Source organism: Artemia sp. Qi Xiang Cuo, chromosome 2 (assembly GCF_049724085.1).
Source record: "Artemia sp. Qi Xiang Cuo chromosome 2, ASM4972408v1, whole genome shotgun sequence".
Lineage (NCBI taxonomy): Eukaryota > Metazoa > Arthropoda > Branchiopoda > Anostraca > Artemiidae > Artemia > Artemia sp. Qi Xiang Cuo.
Genome location: NC_142795.1, coordinates 53,569,638 through 53,593,831, shown reverse-complemented (window position 1 = coordinate 53,593,831; position 24,194 = coordinate 53,569,638). Strand labels below are relative to the sequence as shown.

The 24,194-nt window shown below is 32.4% G+C and overlaps 1 protein-coding gene across 3 annotated transcripts in view; it reads left to right on the top strand.

The window, feature by feature from the left end:
• The first annotated feature begins 1,916 nt into the window (after positions 1–1,916).
• Positions 1,917–24,194, top strand: part of LOC148955369 (band 7 protein AGAP004871-like) — a 36,498-nt gene continuing 14,220 nt past the window's right edge. The window contains exons 1-3 of one of the 3 annotated variants that reach the window (XM_089101838.1): positions 1,917–2,089; positions 6,730–6,891; positions 13,493–13,658. In XM_089101838.1, coding sequence (XP_088957964.1) covers positions 1,980–2,089; positions 6,730–6,891; positions 13,493–13,658 — 438 coding nt within the window. In that variant the 5' untranslated portion in view covers positions 1,917–1,979. Of the gene's footprint in view, positions 2,090–2,113; positions 2,489–6,729; positions 6,892–13,492; positions 13,659–24,194 lie in introns of those variants that run through there. The other 2 variants (XM_089101828.1, XM_089101848.1) reach the window with 2 other exon arrangements.

The following is a 24,194-nucleotide window of genomic DNA, read 5'->3' as shown; positions in this document are numbered from 1 at the left end:
CGAGGTATTGACTAGGGGGTAACCTCCCTAATATACTTATCAAAAATATATGAATATAGAAGTTCGTTACGTAAGTTAATTTCTAAGTTAAGTATATTTATTACTTGTAAAAACGTTCGTAAATAAAATTAAACATTCGAAAAAACTATTTAACCAAAAAAAGTAAAATTAATGTAAAAAAATTCGTTTTAATTACTCATCTACGGTGAGCCAAAATCAAAACTTGCATTAATTCAAAAACGTTCAAAAATTAAATCTAAAAAATAAGTTTTTTTAATTGAAAGTAAGGAGCGACATTAAAACTTAAAACAAACTGAAATTATTCCTTATATGAAAGAGGCTGTCCCCTCCTCAATGCCTTGCTCTTTACGCTGAAGTTTGAATCTTTCTCACAACTCTGTTTTATAAAACAATAAAAAACTTTAGCGTAATGAGAGAGTTCTTGAGGAGGAGATAGTCCCTTTCATATACGAAATAATTTCTGTTCGTTTTAAATTTTAATGTCGCTCCTTACTTTCAGTTAAAAAAAACATGTTTTTTTTTAATTTGATAATTATAAAGCATCGTATATCACTATTAAGGCAGAAATCTGTGGCTCTTCTTTGGAGGATGCATGTAAGGAGCCCAAAACCTCATAAGTGTTACCTCGAGAGTTTCCTCAGATAAGCCTGGATGAAGTCCCGTGGAGGGGGGCTTCATTACCAGGAAAATTTTTGAACAAAGCATGCAACATCTATCCTTGAAAAAGGGTGGGTAGTTACGGTTTTACTGTAGAAATTGTAGTTTTCAACAGAAAATTCGTGGATTACGATGCGCTTCATTTTTAATTTTGTAAAATTAAATTCTGTTTCTATAGCAAAAGCACCTGAATCGGCCCTTTTCCTCGAAGTATTTTTATAGGAAATAAAACTTATATTTAGAATAGACCTGAAAATGATATGAAGACCGAACAGAGACTATAAAAAAGTTTATTAAATGGAGGAAAAGAGCAGCATTAATAATAAAACGCGCAAAAATGACCTGTATATGAAGGGGAGAGGGGTACTTTACGCTAAAATCCAACTTCTTTCCTCAGTGATGTGCTTTAAGGACGAATAATAAAGGACATGGATAATGTGAAAAAACGTGGATATTTATTTATTACAAAGCCCCGAGGGAAGGGCAAATTTATCCACATTTACTTTGAAGAACAAAATCTTCAGTTCAACCGTTTTGAACGGCTTTCTTTTTATACAAAAGACTTGCATGTGACTATGCATGTGTAGCATTCTAAAATGGTTTCAGTAAAGCGCAATGCAAACTTAAGCGTAAAGATTGGGGGGGGGGGGGGGTTTAAGGGGCACCTCCTTATATTCACAGCCTTCTTTGCTTATTTTACGCTTCTACGTCACTGTTTGCCTTAGTTTGAAAACAACTTGTTTTTATTTCATTTAATCAGCTTAAGAGTTCAACTTTTTTTAGTTTATTACTATTATTATTGAAATGTTTTTTTAGACACTTGTTAACTTGCAGAAGTTTTTGAGACAATTGCAACTCATTGGAAAGCTGCAAGACAGGTTTTGGTGCTTTAGAAGAAACTTGTAGAGCTTGCAAACCAGAATCCACCTTGGAAGTAGAAAGTAAGGTCGATCAATTCCGCCTTTTTCTAGGGGAAGATAGACTTGCAATCGATTCCTACACTTACAATTTTTTTAGCGAACAAAACATGTCTTGTGCGGGAGAATTACCGTCAGAATTTGAAATTTGATAAAACGAGAATATTTTGGGGGAAGTTGAGATAAAAAAAAAGCAGGTGAGAAAGAAAGGAAACAATCTGCCTACCCATCTACCTACACTCCTTTCACTTTGACTATTTAATATACTGTTTAAATCCGCGTTGTATTGGAATATGTTGCTAAAAACCCCTTTTTATGAATTCGTTGTCTTTACTTATTTGTAATTAAACATGAACTATTTGTGCAATAGCGATTGTATATAATATGTATTATCAGATGCTGTCCCGAGATTCAGTGACAGTCAGTGTTGATGGAGTTGTGTACTATCGGGTCAAAAATCCAGTTATGGCAATAAATAACGTTCAGGATTTCAGGTGACAAAATTTGAATTATGTGACCACAACACCCCTTTCTAATTTTTTGTTGCTTTCACCGAAGTGCTACACCCAAATTAGGATTTCGCTCTCCATTTAGTTAACTTATGAATGGAATATTGTTGATCAATTTTCCGTCTTCAGTGCACAATGTATACCTGCATTTTTTGTAACCTGCAAGGTCTCAAAGCTGAACTTTGGACCTGATATTTTTTTATTTACATGACTGCTATCTTTAGTTGTGTCTTAATTAAATGTGAATTTTTATGCTTTAGTGATTGTATATAATATGTATTATCAGGTACTATCCCGAGACTCAGTGACAGTAAGCGTTGATGCAGTTGTATACTTTCGGATCAAAAATCCAATTATGGCCACAAATAATGTTGAGGATTACAGGTGAAATAATTTGAATCACGTGATCACAAAAACCCCAGTATACCATTTTGTTGCTTTCACCAAAGTGCTACACCCAAAATAGGGAATTGCTATAACAAGCTGTTTTAAGCATCTATTACAACCTTATCTGAATTATCATTATCATAGTTAAGCAAAATTAAAAAGAAAAAACCAAAAATAAATTGAAAGAACATAAGTTAATTGTGGAGACTCTTAAAGTATATCCTAGTATATATATATATATATATATATATATATATATATATATATATATATATATATATATATATATATATATATATATATATATATATATATATATATATATATATATATATATATATATATATATATATATATATATATATATATATATATATATATATATATATATATATATATATATATATATATATATATATATATATATATTATATATAATATATGTTAATATATATATAATGTATATATATATATATATATATATTTCGACCATGAAGGTGCGAATAAGAATTGGATTAGTGGTTTTAAATGTAAAAAAAAAAAAGATATATTTGAAAACAGAGGTCTAAACACTCAGCAAATTGATGGTGATACCGTGTTTGATTGCTGTTGCAGCTACCCAAAAGTCACCAAATCATTTCTAAGAATATCATGCATTAGAACTATCATTTATTACATCACACCAGATAAAGTTGTGACATAGTCTTCCCACACTAAGAAAAAAATATATACAAAAACTAGCCAAATTGTTAAACTTCAGATGAAGATATGTAATGAGAAGAAAATAACTTAGAAGAAAAGAAATATATCAGATACAGCTATTAGCAAAGGAATTATTGACGCAAACTGAATCAAATAAAATTCATCTAAAATTACCAGACAAATTTCAAATCCTTAATTAGCTTACAATAGCATAATTAAGGCTTGTGTTGCAAGCCACTAATTTGCTTTGTCGTTTTCCTAAAAGCGTGACCACATAAAAAAACAGCATACTATTTGCAGTTGCGGAACCACTCGAATCAAAACTAAAATTAGTTTATGTTGCTTTTTATATCCAAAATTATACTACCTATATAAAGCAAAAATGATTCCGCCAATATCTAGCCAAATAGGCAGGTTACAAATTCCTTACATCAGATCATGGAAGCAAAGCAAAGTAAAACCTGCGTTTTGAAACAAACTTTAAAAAGCTATATCAGTTACATACTCTATTCCAAGGGATTAAACTAAACCCTTTTAATAAAAATTATTGGCACATAATTTAAATAAGAATAGACCGATTTAGTGGGAGATCTTAGGGTGGCAGGTGTTAAAAAAAGCAAACAATCTAACTTAGGGAAGCACAGGACTTATAATAGCGGGGATAAATCAAATATCACATAGCATGACAGGCTATATTTTTTGATTTTTTTTTAGATACTATCACGAGACTCTGTAACCGTTTCCGTAGATGGTGTTGTATATTACCGAGTTCAAAACCCAACTATTGCCATTTCCAATGTTCAAAATTTCAGGTATTTGTGCAACAAAAGTTTCTGTGGCATACATTTATATGCATATACATACTCTTGCGAAGGGCTTTAAATACAAATAGTACTACACTCTTCAAGAGTAAGAAACGAAACACAAGAGTCATTCAACGGACTGTCCAAAAAAAATTTAACTTACTTTTTCTGTCTTTATTCTGGAAGAAAAGAATATCATTTGCTTAAACTTGTTAGTATATCACCTGAATATACTGGCGTGATCCGTTATAGTAGCTTAACTATATTCATTGCATGTGCGCTCATGGTTTTTATATAAATTAAATGTGAACTTAGTTTGGCTTCTAAAATCGAACAGAATTTACATTGAATTGACAAACTAATTGCATATAACTAACTTGATTCAAAATCCCCACAGTCACCATAAATGTTATTTCTTATGCTCATAATAACCTTTCTGTACCGACTTTTCTCAAATCAAGAATCATGTGCGTTGGTCAATTTTCAAATAGCGCTGTCCAACTAACATTCAAAATCTGTTTAATCATAAGGTGTGTTAACAAAATACAAGCAAAGGTGCTTGATATAAACACCAGTAAATATATCCTGTCTTGATTATATCCTTCTCTTCTTCAAGTACATCGAAGAAAAGTTTTTCTGCCGCGAATTTCATTTTTATTTCCTTTTTAAGTTCTAAAAGTGCCTTGATGCACAAAAGATTTTAAACCGTGGCTGCAACTTTTCCAAGGGTATGTTATACATATACGTAGATTTCATATACTAGAAAGCTAGAGCATGATTAAGGAAGGGTGTAGCACTAAAAGATATGCCATTTATTTATAAATAAAGAAGTATGAGCATAGATTAAAAGTTGTATTAGAATGTCCCTTCTTCAGTAGTACATATTTCGTAAGGTGAATTGAAAAACAAAAGTTCAATGGGAGGAAGCTAGCGAATTTGTCAAAGATTTATTCAGCTTTAAATTCAAACTATATACTTTTTTCACAGCTTACGTTTCACAATGTATACTTTTTATTGACTAAAGATGTTTTATAAAATGATGAGGTTCTACCCATGGAACAGCACAAACGGCTTAAAGCCTTTTGTATTGGAAAGAACATTAATCTGAAATGTTTTCAAACAATTGACTTGGAATTTAAGCTGAAAACTGATGTTGTGTATGAATATCCCATTCACAATCCTGTGACATTTTTTAGTGGATTGCTTGTCTGCAGTGAAAATGAGATTTTACTTACTTGGATGATGTGAAGGAAGTTATTACTTTTGCACTAATATTATAAGAAAGATTTAAAAGTATAAATGGCATATTTTTCTTGCACGAAACTGCATGTAAGTGGCGTTATGTATCCTATACTTTTTCCTTTCCGGGTAAGATTGGTTCTATTCATGTTTTTATTTCATTTTTAGTTGTATCTTGTATGATATAAATAACTTTTTTTACCTTTCACTTTTGTTCAGATATAATTCCGACCACAGTTCTCAATTTTAGCTCAAAATGTATGTGGAACGTGCAGCTCAGCATTTTTTTTTTCAGATGTCAAGCGGAGACATTGTGTCTTTTCTGGTGAAAACATTGCCGATCAACAAGCGCGAAAAAACAAATTTTTTTATCCTCAGTTGTGGATCAACAATACTTTTCGCGAGAACATGAATTTATATTATTGTTGGGAAAACATGGCAGTATTTTCACAGTCAGTTGAACATTATTTTCTATTAGACTCAGGTAAACTCTAATAATGTTCACTGTTCACACTGGTTTTCACTGTTTGATCAAATTATGACATATTCAGTTTTATACAAATAAGTATGTCTAGTTTCCTTAGGCAAGCGCTAACAATAAAATAACAACCTTTATGAAATAACTGCTTTTCTCTTCTAGAGTTGTGAGAACAAAAAAAAAAAATAAATAAAAAATTCCCCATGGTATTCAGCCTTGAAATTTTCTGCTTAACTTTACGAACAAGCTTGAAAACAACTATTTCAATTGTTGATCGTTTTCATTTACAATGCTGATTGGACAAACCTTCGTCAGTCGCTAGAACACAGTTGTTGATCAGCAATGTCTCACCATGACAGATTGCTTAGCAACAATGTAGATAAGCAGCGTCGCCATAAAAGCACCTGTTATTAGACGAATATCTGGGACGGAGCTAGGCTTATTCCTTAGCCAAAAGGAAATTAGGCTAATAAAAAAATAACGTTAAACAAATGTTCAAAAGGCCAACCCTGATGTCACGTTTGATGACGACACTGCCTTTTAAATGAAATTTGTTCTTTTATGAGTTACATATCTTTTATACCTAATATTCGACTAATTACCCGAATACTAACTATTCTGGTTCTCATTCGACGTCCTGTTCTTGATTGGAAAATATCTCGAATGAAAATCTCTGTCGAAGCGTATTCGGGTATTATCCAAATATCTAAATCATTCAAATATATCTTTGAAATACATTTAAAATAAAAACTGATAAATTTCAATATTAAAGTATTATTTCGATGCTGGCTTAAATTATTATTTTGAAGCCTACTTCTTTTTTGTGCTTTTTAGATAGCTTTAAATTCAATAGCATATATATTGTACTTTAAATTGTATGCGTCTTAGCATCGTGTTCTAGCTCAGTTCCCATTACACAGAAAAATAATGATGATAATAATCGAAAGTTAAAAGTCATGTAGATAAGTGATATGTTAAAGTAAAGGAAATTTTTATTAACAATCCTTATTATTTAGTCATTCCACACGCTTACTCGCAGCCACAACCTTGAGAAACGTGCTTGGAACGAAGAATTTGGCCGAAATTTTGTCAGAAAGAGAAACTATTTCTCATGTAATGCAATCTACCCTAGACGAGGCCACTGACCCTTGGGGGGTCAAAGTGGAAAGGGTGGAAATGTAAGTAATTTATTTATTTTTTGTCGTTAATTGAGTAGTTTAGTTGCAATATCCGTCAACTCTGCAATAAGACAAATGAGAAAATTGAAAAAGAAAATAAACTGCTAGGTCAAACTTAAATTATCAGCCTGAGGGTGAAGAGGGTTCAAGACTTCTTTAAAAAATGAAACTTTAATGACATTAAAAAACACTAAATTTCATAATTGTTCGAAGTATTCTTTTTGAATATCATTTAAAAGTCTAAATTCTGTAAAGAAAAAAAAGGAAAAAACTTGACTTGATTTGACTGGAGAGGCAATAAATTGCTCTTCAATTTTCTTTGAAAACTCTTGGGATTATTTTTTTCTGTTTGCTTATCTATCTGTACTTTGTGAATCACCTATATATTTGAAATCAACCTTTTTTATGGGAAATTGAAACTTATTATGTATCAAAGTTCCGATTATTGGCTGAAACAACTTTAACAAAAAAGATTTTTCCAGGGCAAGATACATAGCCTACCTGATCCAAGGTTAAATATACTTTTCGAGTTCTTTTCTGAAGTTTGGTGAAAGCAATCAGTTCTTCTTGATGAGAAACACGTAAAAGGCCATTGTTGCTGTTGCAGTAACTAAACGATTAATATCCGATCGGTATATCATGGAAAATTCCGCACCTCATACCAATATTTACGAAAAATTAAGCAAGAAAAAACGGATTTTAATTTTTATGAAGCAGTGAATAAATACAATAAAATAAAACACTTAATTAAACAAACACACTCCGAATATTTCGGCCCCACGTCCGGGAGCCTTTCTCAACAGAAAAAAAGGGAGAAAATGAAACAAAAATGTTCTTTTTTACAACATTCTTACATCAAAATAAAACATACTAAACACACGAAGTGAAAGAAAAAACAAAAGAAAAGAAATATAAATAAATAAATATGAATCAAAACTCATATATTAAATAACACTCCCATGCACTGGCGTGTAAACAAAATCTAATGTCTATGATGATACACTCGTCTCCTCACAGTATATAAATGGAAATATATCAAAAAATGAAGAATATATTTATACTTAAACCAAAACAATGTAGGTCAGCTAACTCCCGGCCCATAACCCCTAATTAAATCTCACAAGTTCATCAACCCAAATTTATGAATTATAACTTGAACGGATTCGTTTGGTTGCAAGCCTTGCTGCAGTTCGTTTACTTTTCTCAGCATTTAATCCATTCTGACGTTTGTTCGTAAGGTCAACATTCGTTTCAGAACAATTATTAAAATCAGTACTGGTTGAATATCTAACCTGCTTTTTAATTAAACTATTATAAATTGAATTGATCCTAAATTCCCCTTCATCTCTATTGATACTAATACCCCATAGATTATCTTTTTTATTTCCCTGAAGCTTTGTAAAAATCCTACAGACGTATCTGCTATTTTTGTTTGATCAAATCAAACAGTTCGTGGTAACGAACTGTAAGGAAGGAGCGACCCGGCTCAATAGTAACCGAAACTCTAAAAAACAGAATTTTGATACCAATAGATACATCAAAGAATCATATTTTTATGCTGATTTCAAATATATAAAATTCATCAAGTTTAGTCATACCCATCAAAAGCTACGGGCCTGAAAGAATTTGCCTTATTTTTGAAAAAAGGAGGAAACAACCCCTAATTGTCATAAAACTTTAATGAAAATCACACAATCATATTCAGTGTATCAGAGAACTCTAATGAAGAAGTTTCAAGCTACTCTCTGCCAAAAGGTGGAATTTCGTATTTTTTGCCAGAAGAAATATCACGGATGCGTGTTTTTTTTTGTTTTTTTTTTTTTTTTTTTTTCTTTTTTTTTCCAGGGGTGATCGCATCGAACCAATGGTTTTAGAACATTGTGGAAGACCTAATTTAAACGAAAATTAAAAGTTCGAGTTCCTTTTTTAAGTGACCAAAACTTTTTAAGTGACCAAAATAATTGGAGGGCAACTTGGCCCCCTCCCACACTCATTTTTTTTCCCGAAGTCACCCAATCAAAATTTTTAGATTGCCATTTTGTTCAGCATAGTCGAAAATCTAATAAATATGTCTTTGAGGATGACTTGATCCCCCACAGTTCCCGGGGGAAGGGCTGCAAGTTATGAACTTTGCCCATTGTTTACATATAGTATACTATTGGTTATTGGGAAGTATACAGGTGTTTTCAGGGAGGAATTTTTTTCTAGTGGGGGGGAGGGTTCGGAGTAGGGGTTACGGGGGAGTATCTCTCCATGGAGGATATTTCCTTGGGGGAAGAGACATTCCCTTGAAGGGGGTGCCAACTTTCCCATCATTATTTAAAAAAACAATCAGAAATTAAATAAAAAAACAAGTTTTTTTCAACTGAAAGTAAGAAGTAACATTAAAAGTGGAAGCGAAAAGAAAGTATTATGTTTATGAGGGCGTTCGCCCCCTTGTCAATAACTCGCTCTTTAAGCCAAGGATTTTTTTTAGTACTTTCATAAGAGCTATTTATTCTACTTAACGGCCTTTGTGATTAAGGGGTCATTTTTAAAGAATTGGAACAAAATTCAAACTTTAGCGTAAAGAGCGAAGCATTGACTAAGGAGCGAACTCCCTAATATACGTGATAAAAACATTCGAATGTAGAAATTCGTTACGTAAGTTCACTCGTAAGTTACATCAGAAAAAAATTTCGAGAAACTCATTTAGCCAAAAAAAGGAAAATTAATATGCGAATTTCGTTTTAATTATTCATGTACGGTGAGCGAAAATCAAAGATGCATTAATTCAAAAACGTTCAGAAATTAACAAAAAAAACAAGTTTTTTTAACTGAAAGTAAGCACCGACATTAAAACTTACAACGAACAGAAATTATTCCATATATGAAAGGGGCTGTCCTTTCCTCAACGCCTCGCTCTTTACGCTAAAGTTTTTTACGTAAAGAGCGTAAAATTTAGCATAAAGAGCGAGGCGTTGAGGAGGGGACAGCCCCTTTCATATATGGAATAATTTCTGTTCGTTTTAAGTTTTAATGTCGCTCCTTACTTTCAGTTAAAAAAAATTTGTTTTTTTAGTTAATAAAATACTATGATGAGGAAAATTATAAACATGTTCTGCAACAGCTGACTCAAACGTCTCCGGTGCTTTATTATGTTTTAGAGAGCAATCTATTGCATTCTTGTGTATGCTGTAGCCTATTTTCTAAAATCTGTTGCGTTCTTCCCACATAAAATTTACCACAAGAGCATGGAATTTTGTATACTCCTTTTGCATACTTTCTCGGTGCCTTGTTTTCCCCTTATTTAGCAAAGAGCTTATAGTTTGTCCTGATTTAAATGCTGTTTTTATATTATGTTTTAATTCTCTTCTTAACTTTTGTGACAATATTGGGATAAAAGGCAAAGTTATGTAATTTGTTTCTTGATTTGACCCATCTTCTTCTAATAATTCTGGTTCTATCAACTTTTTTTTCCTTTTTTCAATTATTTGAGACATATTTTCCGGATAGCCATTACCTACTAGAATATCCTTAATAAAAATTAGTTCATTGCAATGACCTGATTTTTATTAAGGATATTCTAGTAGGCAATGGCTATCCGGAAAATATGATGTCTCAAATAATTGAAAAAAGGAAAAAAAAGTTGATAGAACCAGAATTATTAGAAGAAGATGGGTCAAATCAAGAAACAAATTACATAACTTTGCCTTTTATCCCAATACTGTCACAAAAGTTAGAGAGAATTAAAACATAATATAAAAACAGCATTTAAATCAGGACAAACTCTAAGCTCTTTGTTAAATAATAGAAAAGACAAGGTACCAAGAAATATGCAAAAGGGAGTATACAAAATTCCATGCTCTTGTGGTAAATTTTATGTGGGAAGAACACAACAGATTTTAGAAAATAGGCTACAGCAACACAAGAATGCAATAGATTGCTCTCTAAAACATAATAAAGCACCGGAAACGTTTGAGTCAGCTGTTGCAGAACATGTTTATAATTTTCCTCATCATAGCATTTTATTTGATCAGACAAAAATAGTAGATACGTCTGTAGGACTTTTACAAAGCTTCAGGGAAATTATAGAAATAAAAAAAGACAATCTATGGGGGTATTAGTATCAATAGAGACGAAGGGGAACTTAGGATCAATTCAATTTATAATAGTTTAATTAAAAAGCAGGTTAGATATTCAACCAGTACTGATTTTAATAATTGTTCTGAAACGAATGTTGACCTTACGAACAAACGTCAGAATGGATTAAATGCTGGGAAAAGTAAACGAACTGCAGCTAGGCTTGCAACCAAACAAATCCGTTCAATTTATAATTCATGAATTTGGGTTGATGAATTTGTGAGATTTAATTAGGGATTATGGACCGGGAATTAGCTGACCTTTATTGTTTTGGTTTAAGTATAAATCTATTCTTCATTTTTTTTATAGATTTTCATTTATATACTGTGAGGAGACTAGTGTATCATTATAGACATTCGATTTTGTTTGTATGCCAGTGCGTGAAAGTGTTATTTAATATGTGAGTTTTGATTCATATTTATTTGTTTATATTTCTTTTCTTTTTTTCTTTCTCTTCGTATGTTTAGTACGTTTTATTTTGATGTAAGTTAAGTTTTAAAAAAGAACATTTTTTGCTTCATTTTCTCCTTTTTTTTCGTTCAGAAAGGCTCCCATGACGTGGGGCCCGAAATATTTGGAGTGTGTTTGTTTAATTAAGTGTTTATTTTATTTTATTTATTCACTGCTTTATAAAAATTAAAATCCATTTTTTCTTGCTTAATTTTTCGTAAATGGAAAAGCAGTGTGGTCTAAGAAATTATTTTCATACCAGTATTTATTCGCACGTCAAGAGCTCACCAATAGAATTAGTTTAGGCTACTCGACTAAGATTTATAATCATTGAACAAACAGGGAAAGTACTTAGGCAGGATGGTAATAGTGGGCCCACCCCTCCACCTGAATGTTTGATTTTGAAAGTTTATTGAAATATTTCTTATATTTTTGAAATTGTACTTTTCTTCTTATTACTCATGGCAGTTTGTTTTATTTAGCAGATTAATTTTAACAGTTTTATTTTAAGAAGTTTTACTTTTGCAGTTTCGTTTTTTTTTTACAAATATAACACTGAAAATTAAATTTTACAAACTATAAGGAATTAACATCATAATGTATTTGTATACTATCAGGCTAATTTCACTAGTTCTTTACACAAATATTGAATACTTTATTATTATTTTTTTGTCGATGATTTGACAAACAAAAACCTCACTTTTCAAAATATATCCAGTTTTGAAAAAAAAACTGCAAATAACACTCAAGACGTTTAGAATGTTAGGGAGGGAAGAAAGAGGGTAGCGCCATTCTTATTTGTAAACCTTGATTATACCTGTGATGTTGTTTTCTTTTTTGTTTGAGTTGAAATAAAAAAAAAATCTTACAACACTGCTCGGATTACAAGTCTTTTCCAGTAAATCTCAAAGGAGGCTGTGGCGGCTTAAGAGATTTTCATCTACTCTTGTTTAAGGTAATTTCCATACGACCTAAGTTCGACCTAAAAATTCATTTTAGTTTCTGTTTGATTTAGTATTCATCTATTAATCTATAGCACCATAGGTACCTTTATTTTTATATAATTATTCCTTTTTATTTCTGTTCGTTTTGGGTTTCTTTTATTCGCTGATAGTATTTTTTGCTCAACTTAGTTTTTAATTATTGTATGACTTTATTCTTGATCGTCTTTTATTTTCGTAGGGCTCCTTACCTTTGTTTGAAAAGCTTAGTGTTGTAGTGAGCTGTTAGTAGTTGTACTAGCGAAAATGATTTAAGAAGTTAGGTATCACTTTCATGTATTTTTTTTTTAAATTAATCAATACAGGCCTAACAATCTAATTTTAACATTGTTCCTATTGCCTTGGGTAGTCACTTTTTTCTTGTTGTTCATTGTCATGAGCGGTTTGGTAAAAGCTTGGTAAAAGCAGAGGTATCATGCTTGGTTTGGACACAAAAGATCAGCTTGAGATATAAACGAGAAAAGTTTATCAAATAAAGTCAATTTCAAACCGTTCATACTTTATTAAAATTCTACTTTATCAAATAAAGTAATATCGAAACGGCTTTACTATCTAGACATAGTATTGTTTCCTAATATGTAGTAGTTTTTAACCAGTGAATATATTTTCCTCTTAAAAATAAAGAAGAAGTTGCAGAACTTAATTATTTAAGTTTTATAGCCTTTTCTCTAGAAGCTCGATAGAAAGAGAAGGTAGTGACGGTGAAACTTAAAAATAAGGTCCAAACTGAATATCCCACCGTAACTAATGAAAAACCTGGCAGTATTTTGTTGCGTATTTTATCAGGGTTTTCTACGCATCTTCGATAGATTTAATATTTCATGATCACCTCTATAGAAAATATACTAGCTTATGATCCAAAGCTTTGCCTGAGATCTATATAAAACTCAAAAGCTTCTGCCTAACTCCCATTGATCAGATTTCTTTCACGGTTAATGGGGTTAAAACAGTGCGGGAAAGTATCCATGTCCAATTGTTTAACTTCCCCCGAAACCTGGATCTGCTAAAAAAAAAAGTTTCTTTTACAGCAAAGATGTCCGTCTTCCTCAACAGCTTCAACGAGCAATGGCTGCAGAGGCTGAGGCTGCAAGAGAAGCTAGGGCCAAGGTTATAGCCGCTGAAGGAGAACAAAAAGCTTCAAGAGCTCTTAAGGAAGCCGCCGAAGTCATTGCTGAATCTCCAGCCGCACTACAGGTAATTGCACAAACATCCTGAAGAAAAGGGAAAGGAAGGTAGAAGGAGAGAGAGAGAAAAAAGGAAAGGACAAAGGGATAGTGAGAAAGGGGGAAGGAGAGGGAGAAAGGCGAATAAAGAGAGAGAGAGAGCCCTATAGTGAGAGAGAAAGAGGAGATACAGATGCAAGGTAGAGAGAGAGAGAGAAAATGTTATTTGGATGAGAGAGAGCAATCACCAGAACCTGAATTGCAGAAGTCGAGAATTTGAGGACAAATATAACTGTTAAACACAATACAAATGAAATAAAAAACTGCATAAAATTCAGAAGCTATGACCAATAAACAGCATTAAGCAATGAAGTCTAAAATGTTAAATAGAGATATTACCAAAAAGATTAGGGGTACCAACAACTGAAAAAGAAATTCGACGAAATATATTTCTAAGGAACTAAAATTCTATTCAAGGACTTAGATCATCTCAACTACTCTTAAACAAATATAAATGGGTTGCAAGGAAAAAACAGATACATCTGTTGAAATTAATGTAACAAAACAGGGACAAAACAAAACAAAAATAAGTTGACCGAAAGTGATATATTTTGAAATTAATATAGCAAAACAGGACAAAACAAAAGAAAAATATAAGCGTACTAAAAGTGTTATCAGTATAATAATCAGTATAATTGACCGAAAGTGACATATTTTGAAATTAATGTAGCAAAACAGGGGCAAAACAAACGAAAAATATAAGCGTACTAAAAGTGTTAACAGTATAATTTACAAACCGAGAAAAAACGTTTCACTGAAAACCAGGAATAGTTGTTCAACTGATGCAAACATGAATGGATTTATTTTTTATTTTGTTATATGCAAAGTTTTCATCAGCTTTTCTTGGTCTTTGACAGACTACTATTTTAATACTAAAAAAAGAGTAAAAACTTAATCCTTAGTATGCCAAAACCTGACAACAATAAAACTTGAACCTTACTTCGCTATTAATTTAAAAACATTTTTCTACAAAAGAAGTTTTTCAAAGACCAGTAAAGAGCAACATTAAACCAAAAAAATGAGCAGAAATAAAGTCAAATAATTTTCTAAACATAATATATATATATATATATATATATATATATATATATATATATATATATATATATATATATATATATATATATATATATATATATATATATATATATATATATATATATATATATATATATATATATATATATATATATATATATATATATATATATATATATATATATATATATATATATATATATATATATATATATATATATATATATATATAGTGTGTGTGTGTGTATATATATATATATATATATATATATATATATATATATATATATATATATATATATATATATATATATATATATATATATATATATATATATATGTGTGTCTATATATATATATATATATATATATATATATATATATATATATATATATATATAAGTAAGAGGTACCATTTTGCGGCCTTTACGTTCCATGGTAGCTTTCCAAGGCATAGTCTACAGCCAGCGGTTATTTGGCAGTGTATAATGTGGTCAAACAGGTTTTTTTTCTGTTTTTGTTGTCAATTACACAATGAATGGAGGTCATGAGTTCACATACACATTCTTAAAACTACACGTGATTAAACACGTTATAAAACTATGTGCTATTTGCTTGTGTCCTGTTGGTACCATTCAAAACGGGTGGGGTTTCCTCACCTGTTCCTAAACATTGCAAAAAAAGATAACAGTATGAATGGGTGATTCCCCACAAAAATTTGTTTCAAACTCTAAGTTTTTTTTTCACTCAGAGTGGTTTTTTTTAATCGAGGTTCGTACATGTGTTTAGGCGTTTCGATTAAGAAAATGGTCCTAAAAAAAAGTAATTTTTGATAGACATTTAAAAATGGGTAATGAGATTTGCGAATTGGAATAAAAAATTTTAACTAGAAATGGCTGAAAAGTGTTTTGGGGGAGATGGGGTGATTGTGTACTGCATAATACACTTGTGATTTTTGGACTGTGTTGTCATTTCAAATTTGTTTACCGTTCCCTTCGTTCCCCCTTTCCGAAGGGCAGGGGATGGGGGGGTTCATTATTGGAGGGAAAATCAAAAATACTCAGAATCGAAAATAAAGCGACATCTGCCTCAAGGGGAAGGCTCAGAGACCCTTCGTTCTCCCATTTCTGAGGGCAGGGGAGGGGGGGTCAATTTTGGAGAGAAAATCAAAAATACTCACAATCGAAAATAAATGGGATATGCCTCAAGGACAAGGCTCAGCGGCCCTTCATTCCCCCATTTCTGAGGGCAGGGGCGGGGGGGTCAATTTTGGAGGGAAAACCAAAAATACTCAGAATCGAAAATAAATGGGATCTGCCTCAAGGGCAAGGCTCAGAGGCCCTGCGGCCCCCCATTTCTGAGGGCCGGGGGGGAGGGTCAATTTTGGAGGGAAAACCAAAAATACTCAGAATCGAAAATAACTGGGATCTGCCTCAAGGGAAGGCTCAGAGGCCCTTCGTTCCCCCATGTCTGAGGGCCGGGGTGGGCGAGGGGTCAATTTTGGAGGGAAAACCAAAAAAGACTCAGACTCGAAAATAAATGGGATCTGCCTCAAGGGCAAGGCTCAGAGGCCCCTCTTTCCTCCATTTCTGAGGGTTCGTTCCCCCATTTCTGAGGGCAGGGGAGGGGGGGGTCAATTTTTGAGGGAAAACCAAAAATACTCAGAATCGAAAATAAATGGGATCTGCCTCAAGGGGAAGGCTCAGAGGCCCTTCGTTCTCCCATTTCTGAGGGCAGGGGAGGGGGAGTCAATTTTGGAGGGAAAATCAAAAATGCTCAGAATCGAAAATAAATGGAATCTGCCTCAAGGGGCAAGGCTAAGAGGCCCTTTGTTCCCCCATTTGTGAGGGCAGGGGGGGGGGGGCTCAATTTTGGAAGGAAAACCAAAAATACTCAGAATCGAAAATAAACGGGATCTGCCTCAAGGGTAAGGATCAGAGGCCCCTCCTTCCCCCTCAGAAAAAGTTTGAACAAGAAATGTCTGAAAAGTATTTTTTTGGGGGATGGAGCGATGACAGATTGGATGTCTCAGACTAGTGATAGTGCTGTACCGTGGTACGAATTGCTTGTGAAAAACCCAAATGAATTAGTTGAAAATAAAGTTTTAACAAGAAATGTCTGAAAAGTTTTTTTTGGGGGGGGTGGGGCGATGACAGAGTGGATGTCTTAGACTAGTTATAGTGCTGTACTCTGGCATGAATTGCTTTCGAAAACCCGGATGAATTAGTTGAAAATAAACTTTTAACAAGAAATGTCTGAAAAGTATTTTTTTGGGGGGGGGGAGGGCGATGACAGAGTGGATGTCTTAGACTAGTTATAGTGTTACTGTGGTACGAATTGCTTATGAAAAACCCGGATGAATTAGTTGAAAATAAAGTTTTAACAAGAAATGTCTGAAAAGTATTTTTTGGGAGATGGGACGATGACAGAGTGGATGTCTTAGACTAGTGATAGTGCTCTACTGTGGTACGAATTGCTTTCGAAAACCCTGATTAATTAGATGACATAAATTTTAAAAAACAATTGTCTGCACCGTTTTGTTGTGGGGGGGGGGGGCGATGACAGAGTGGATGTCTTAGACTAGTTATAGTGCTGTACTCTGGCATGAATTGCGTTCGAAAACCCGGATGAATTAGTTGAAATAAAGTTCTAACTAGAAATGCTTTCGAAAACCCGGATGAATTAGTTGAAATAAAGTTTTAACAAGAAAGGTCTGAAAAGTAATTTTTTTGGGGGGTGGGGGCGATGACAGAGGGAGTGCTGTACTCTGGCATGAATTGCTTACGAAAACCCGGATGAATTAGTTGAAATAAAGTTTTAACAAGAAATGTCTGAAAAGTATTTTTTGGGGGGTGGGGGCGATGACAGAGTGGATGTCTTAGACTAGTTATAGTGCTGTACTCTGGCATGAATTGCTTTCGAAAACTCGGATGAATTAGTTGAAATAAAGTTTTAACAAGAAATGTCTGAAAAGTATCTTTTTTGGGGGGTGGGGGCGATGACAGAGGGGATGTCTTAGAACTAGTTATAGTGCTGTACTCTGGCATGAATTGCTTTTGAAAACCCGGATGAATTAGTTGAAAATAAAGTTTTAACAAGAAATGTCTGAAAAGTATTTTTTGGGGGGATGAGGGCGATGACAGAGTGGATGTCTTAGACTAGTTATAGTGCTGTACTGTGGTACGAATTGCTTGTGAAAAACCCGGATGAATTAGTTTAAAATAAATTTTTAAAAATAAATTTCTGAAAAGCTTTTTTTTTTTTTTTGTTAAACACAATTGGATTAAATAAAAGCGGAACTCTTAAAATCACAACTCAAGGTCAGTAAATAATTCCTTTTTTTTTTTTATTTTTTTTTTTTTAAAAAAGATTTGCTGAAATAAAAGCGGAACTTTTAAAATCACAACAACTAAAGGTCAGTAAATAATTCCTTTGTTGTTTTTTTGTTAAACACGAGCTATTGTAGAAAATAATTTCAAAGTACCAAGTCACATGATAGTTACGCTTTTGTTGAAAATAGTTTCAGTACAAGTCACATTGTTATTAGAAAATATTAAGACCAAGTCACATTATAGTTACGCTATTGTAGAAAATAATTTCAAAGTACCAAGTCACATTATAGTTACGCTATTGTAGAAAATAATTTCAAAGTACCAAATCACATGATAGTTGCGGTATTATAGAAAATACTTTCAAAGTACCAAGTCACATTATAGTTACGCTATTGTAGAAAATAATTTCAAAGTACCAAAGTCACATTATAGTCACACTATTTTAGAAAATAATTTCAAAGTACCAAGTCAAATGATAGTTACGCTATTATAGAAAATAATTTCAAAGTACCGAGTCACATGATAGTCACGCTATTGTAGAAAATAATTTCAAACTACCAAGTCACATGATAGTTACACTATTGTAGAAAATAATTTCAAACTACCAAGTCATAAGATAGTTACGCTTTTGCTGAAAATAATTTCAAAGTACCAAGTCACATGATAGTTACGCTTTTGTAGAAAATAATTTCAAAGTACCAAGTCACGTGATAGTTACGCTATTGTAGAAAATAATTTCAAAGTACCAAGTCAAATGTTAGTTACGCTCTTTTAGAAAATAATTTCAAAGTACCAAGTCTCCTGATAGTTACGCTTTAGTAGAAAATAATTTCAAAGTACCAAGTCACATGATAGTTACGCTTTTATAGAAACTAATTTCAAAGTACCATGTCACATGATAGTTACGCTATTGTAGGAAAATAATTTCTAAAGTACCATAGTCACATGATAGTTACGCTATTGTAGAAAATAATTTCAAAGTACCAAGTCCCATTATAGTTACGCTTTTGTAGAAAATAATTTCAAAGTACCAAGTCACATTATAGTTACACTATTGTAGAAAATAATTTCAAAGTACCAAATCACATGATAGTTACGCTATTATAGAAAATAATTTCGAAGTACCAAGTCACATTATAGTTACGTTATTTTAGAAAATAATTTCAAAGTACCGAGTCACATGATAGTTACGCTATTGTAGAAAATAATTACAAAGTACCAAGTCACATGATAGTTACGCTATTGTAGAAAATAATTTCAAACTACCAAGTCACATGATAGTTACGCTATTGTAGAAAATAATTTCAAAGTACCAAGTAGCATGATAGTTACGCTATTCTAGAAAATAATTTCAAAGTACCAAGTCACATGATAGTTAAGCTATTGTAGAAAATAATGTCAAAGTACCAAGTCACATGATAGTTACGCCATTGTAGAAAATAATTTCAAAGTACCATATCACATTATAGTTACGCTATTGTAGAAAATAATTTCAAAGTACCAAGTCACATGATAGTTACGCTATTGTAGAAAATAATTTCAAAGTACCATGTCACATGATAGTTACGCTATTGTAGAAAATAATTTCAAAGTACCAAGTCACATGATAGTTACGCTATTGTATAAAATAATTTCAAAGTACCAAGTCACAAAATAGTTACGCTATTCTAGAAAATAATTTCGAAGTACCAAGAAATTTAATTCAGGAAATTATGAAAAAAAAATTTAGACGGGGTTACGTGCGAGCACGTAACCCCGTCTAATTTTTTTTTTTCATAATTTCCTGAATTAAATTTGTTGGTACTTCGAAATTATTTTCTACAATAGCGTAACTATCATGTGACTTTGCACTTTGAATTTAATTTTTACAATAGCGTAAATATCATGTGACTTGGTATTTTTAAATTATTTTCTACAAAGGCGTAACTATCATGTGACTTGGTACTTTTAAATTATTTTCTATAATAGCATAACTATTATGTGACTTGGTACTTTGAAATTATTTTCTACAATAGCGTAACTATTATGTGATATGGTACTTTGAAATTATTTTCTACAATAGCGTAACTATCATGTGACTTGGTACTTTGACATTATTTTCTACAAAAGCGTAACTATCATGTGACTTGGTACTTTGAAATTATTTTCTACAAAAGCGTAAGTATCATGTCACTTGGTACTTTGAAATTATTTTCTACAATAGCGTAACTATCATTTGACTTGGTACTTTGAAATTATTTTCTACAATAGAGTAACTATAATGTGACTTGGTACTTTGAACTTATTTTCTAAAATATAGTAACTATCATGTGACTTGGTGCTTTGAAATTATTTTCTAAAATAGCGTGACTATAATGCGACTTGGTATTTTTAAATTATTTTCTATAATAGCGTAACTATCATGTGATTTGGTACTTTGAAATTATTTTCTATAATAGTGTAACAATAATTTGACTTGTTACATTGATATTATTTTCTTTAAAAGTGTAGATTTCTTGTGATTTGGTAATTTGAAATTATTTTCTATAATAGCGTAACTATCATTTAATTTGCTACTTTTAAATTATTTTCAACAATATAGTACTTCTAATGGGACTTGTTACTTTGAAATTATTTTTCTACAAAAGCGTAACTATCATGTGACATGGTACTTTGAAATTATTTTCTACAAAAGCGTAACCATCATGTGACTTGGTACTTTGAAATTATTTTCTACAATAGCGTAACTATAATGTTACTTGGTACTTTGAAATTATTTCCTACAATAGCGTAACTATCATGTGACTTGGTACTTTGAAATTATTTTCTACAAAAGCCTAACTATCATGTGACATGGTACTTTGAAATTATTTTCTACAATAGCGTAACTATCATGTGACTTGGTACTTTGAAATTATTTTCTACAATAGCGTAACTATCATATGACTTGGTACTTTGAAATTATTTTCTACAATAGCGTAACAATCATGTGATTTGGTACTTTGAAATTATTTTCTACAATAGCGTAACTATTATGTGAATTGTTACTTTGAAATTATTTTCTACAATAGCGTAACTATAATGTGACTTGGTACTTTGAAATTATTTTCTACAATAGAGTAACTATAATGTTACTTGATAGTTTGAAATTATTTTCTACAAAAGCGTAACTATCATGTGACTTGGTAGTTTGAAATTATTTTCTACAATAGCGTAACCATAATGTGACTTGATACTTTGAAATTATTTTCTAGAATAGCGTAACTATAATGTGACTTGGTACTTTGAAATTATTTTCTACAATAGCGTAACTATAATGTGACTTGGTACTTTGAAATTATTTTCTACAATAGCGTAACTATAATGTGACTTGGTACTTTGAAATTATTTTCTACAAAAGCGTAACTATCATGTGACTTGGTACTTTGAAATTATTTTCTACAATAGCTTAACTATCATGTGAATTGGTAGTTTGATATTATTTTCTACAATAGCGTAACTATAATGTGACTTGTTACTTTGAAATTATTTTCTATAATAGCTTAACTATCATGAGACTTGTTACTTTGAAATTATTTTCTACAAAAGCGTAACTATCATGTGACTTGGTACTTTGAAATTATTTTCTACAAAAGTGTAACTATCATATGACTTGGTACTTTGAAATTATTTTCTACAAAAGCGTAACTATCATGTGACTTTGTAGTTTGAAATTATTTTCTACAATAGCGTAACTATAATGTGACTTGGTACTTTGAAATTATTTTCTACAATAGCGTAACTATCATGTGACTTGGTACTTTGAAATTATTTTCTACAATAGCGTAACTATCATGTGACTTGGTACTTTGAAATTATTTTCTACAATAGCGTAACTATAATGTGACTTGGTACTTTGAAACTATTTTCTATAATACCGCAACTATCATGTGATTTGGTACTTTGAAATTATTTTCTTACAATATCGTAACTATAATGTGACTTGGTACTTTGAAATTATTTTCTACAATAGCGTAACTATAATATGAATCGGTACTTTGAAACTATTTTCAACAAAAGCGTAACTATCAAGTGACTTGGTACTTTGAAATTATTTTCTAAAATAGCTCGTTTTTAACAAAAAAAAAAGGAATTATTTACTGACATTTAATTGTTGTGATTTTAAAATTTCCGCTTTTATTCAAGCCAATCGTTTTTAACAAAAAAGAAAAAATAACAAAAAAAAAGGAATTATTTAATGACCTTGAGTTGTGATTTTAAGAGTTCCGCTTTTATTTCAGCAAATTGTGTTTAACAAAGAAAAAAACAAAAAACTTTTCAGAAATTTCTTGTTAAAACTTTATTTTCAACTAATTCATCCGGGTTTTTCACAAGCAATTCGTACCACAGTACAGCACTATAACTAGTCTAAGACATCCACTCTGTCATCGCCCTCATCCCCCCAAAAAAATAATTTTCAGACATTTCTTGTTAAAACTTTATTTTCAACTAATTCATCATGGTTTTCGAAATCAATTCCTGCCAGAGTACATCAATTTAACTAGTCTAAGAAATCCCCTCTGTTATCGCCCCCACCCCCCAACAAAAGATACTTTTCAAATATTTATTGTTAAAACTTTATGTCAACTAATTAATCCGAGTTTTCGAAAGCAATTCATGCCAGAGTACAGCACTCCCTCTGTCATCGCCCCCACCCCCCAAAAAAATTACTTTTCAGACCTTTCTTGTTAAAACTTTATTTCAACTAATTCATCTGGGTTTTCGAAAGCATTTCTAGTTAGAACTTTATTTCAACTAATTCTTCCGGGTTTTCGAACGCAATTCATGCCAGAGTACAGCACTATAACTAGTCTAAGACATCCCCTCTGTCATCGCCCCCACCCCCCACAAAAAAATACTTCTCAGACATTTCTTGTTAAAACTTTATTTCAACTAATTCATCCGGGTTTTCTAAAGCAATTCTTACCACAGTACAGCACTATCACCAGTGTAAAACATCCATTCTGTTATCGTCCCATCTCCCAAAAAAATAATTTTCAGACATTTATTGTTAAAACTTTATTTTCAACTAATTCATCCGGGTTTTTCACAAGCAATTCGTACCACAGTAACACTATAACTAGTCTAAGACATCCACTCTGTCATCGCCCTCACCCCTCCAAAAAAAATACTTTTCAGACATTTCTTGTTTAAACTTTATTTTCAACTAATTCATCCGGGTTTTCGAAAGCAATTCATGCCAGAGTACAGCACTATAACTAGTCTAAGACATCCACTCTGTCATCGCCCCACCCCCCAAAAAAAAAAACTTTTCAGACATTTCTTGTTAAAACTTTATTTTCAACTAATTCATTAGGGTTTTTCACAAGCAATTCGTACCACGGTACAGCACTATCACTAGTCTGAGACATCCAATCTGTCATCGCTCCATCCCCCAAAAAAATACTTTTCAGACATTTCTTGTTAAAACTTTTTCTGAGGGGGAAGGAGGGGCCTCTGAGCCTTGCCCTTGAGGCAGATCCCGTTTATTTTCGATTCTGAGTATTTTTGGTTTTCCTTCCAAAATTGACCCCCCCCTCCCCGGCCCTCGCAAAGGGGGGAACAAAGGGCCACTGAGCCTTGCCCCTTGAGGCAGATCCCATTTATTTTCGATTCTGAGCATTTTTTATTTTCTCTACAAAATTGACTCCCCCTCCCCAGCCCTCAGAATTGGGAGAACGATGGGCCTCTGAGCCTTCCCCTTGAGGCAGATCCCATTTATTTTCGATTCTGAGGATTTTTGGTTTTCCCTCAAAAATTGACCCCCCCGCCCCTGCCCTCAGAAATGGGGGAACGAACCCTCAGAAATGGAGGAAAGAGGGGCCTCTGAGCCTTGCCCTTGAGGCAGATCCCATTTATTTTCGATTCTGAGTCTCTTTTGGTTTTCCCTCCAAAATTGACCCCCCGCCTACCCCTGCCCTCAGAAATGGGGTAACTCCGGGCCTCTGAGCCGTGCCCTTGAGGCAGATCCCAGTTATTTTCGACTCTGATTATTATTGGTTTTCCCTCCAAAATTGACCCTCCCCCCCCTGCCCTCAGAAATGGGGGAACGAAGGGCCTCTGAGCCTTCCCCTTGAGGAAGATCCCATTTATTTTCTTTTCTTTGAATTTTTGTGTTT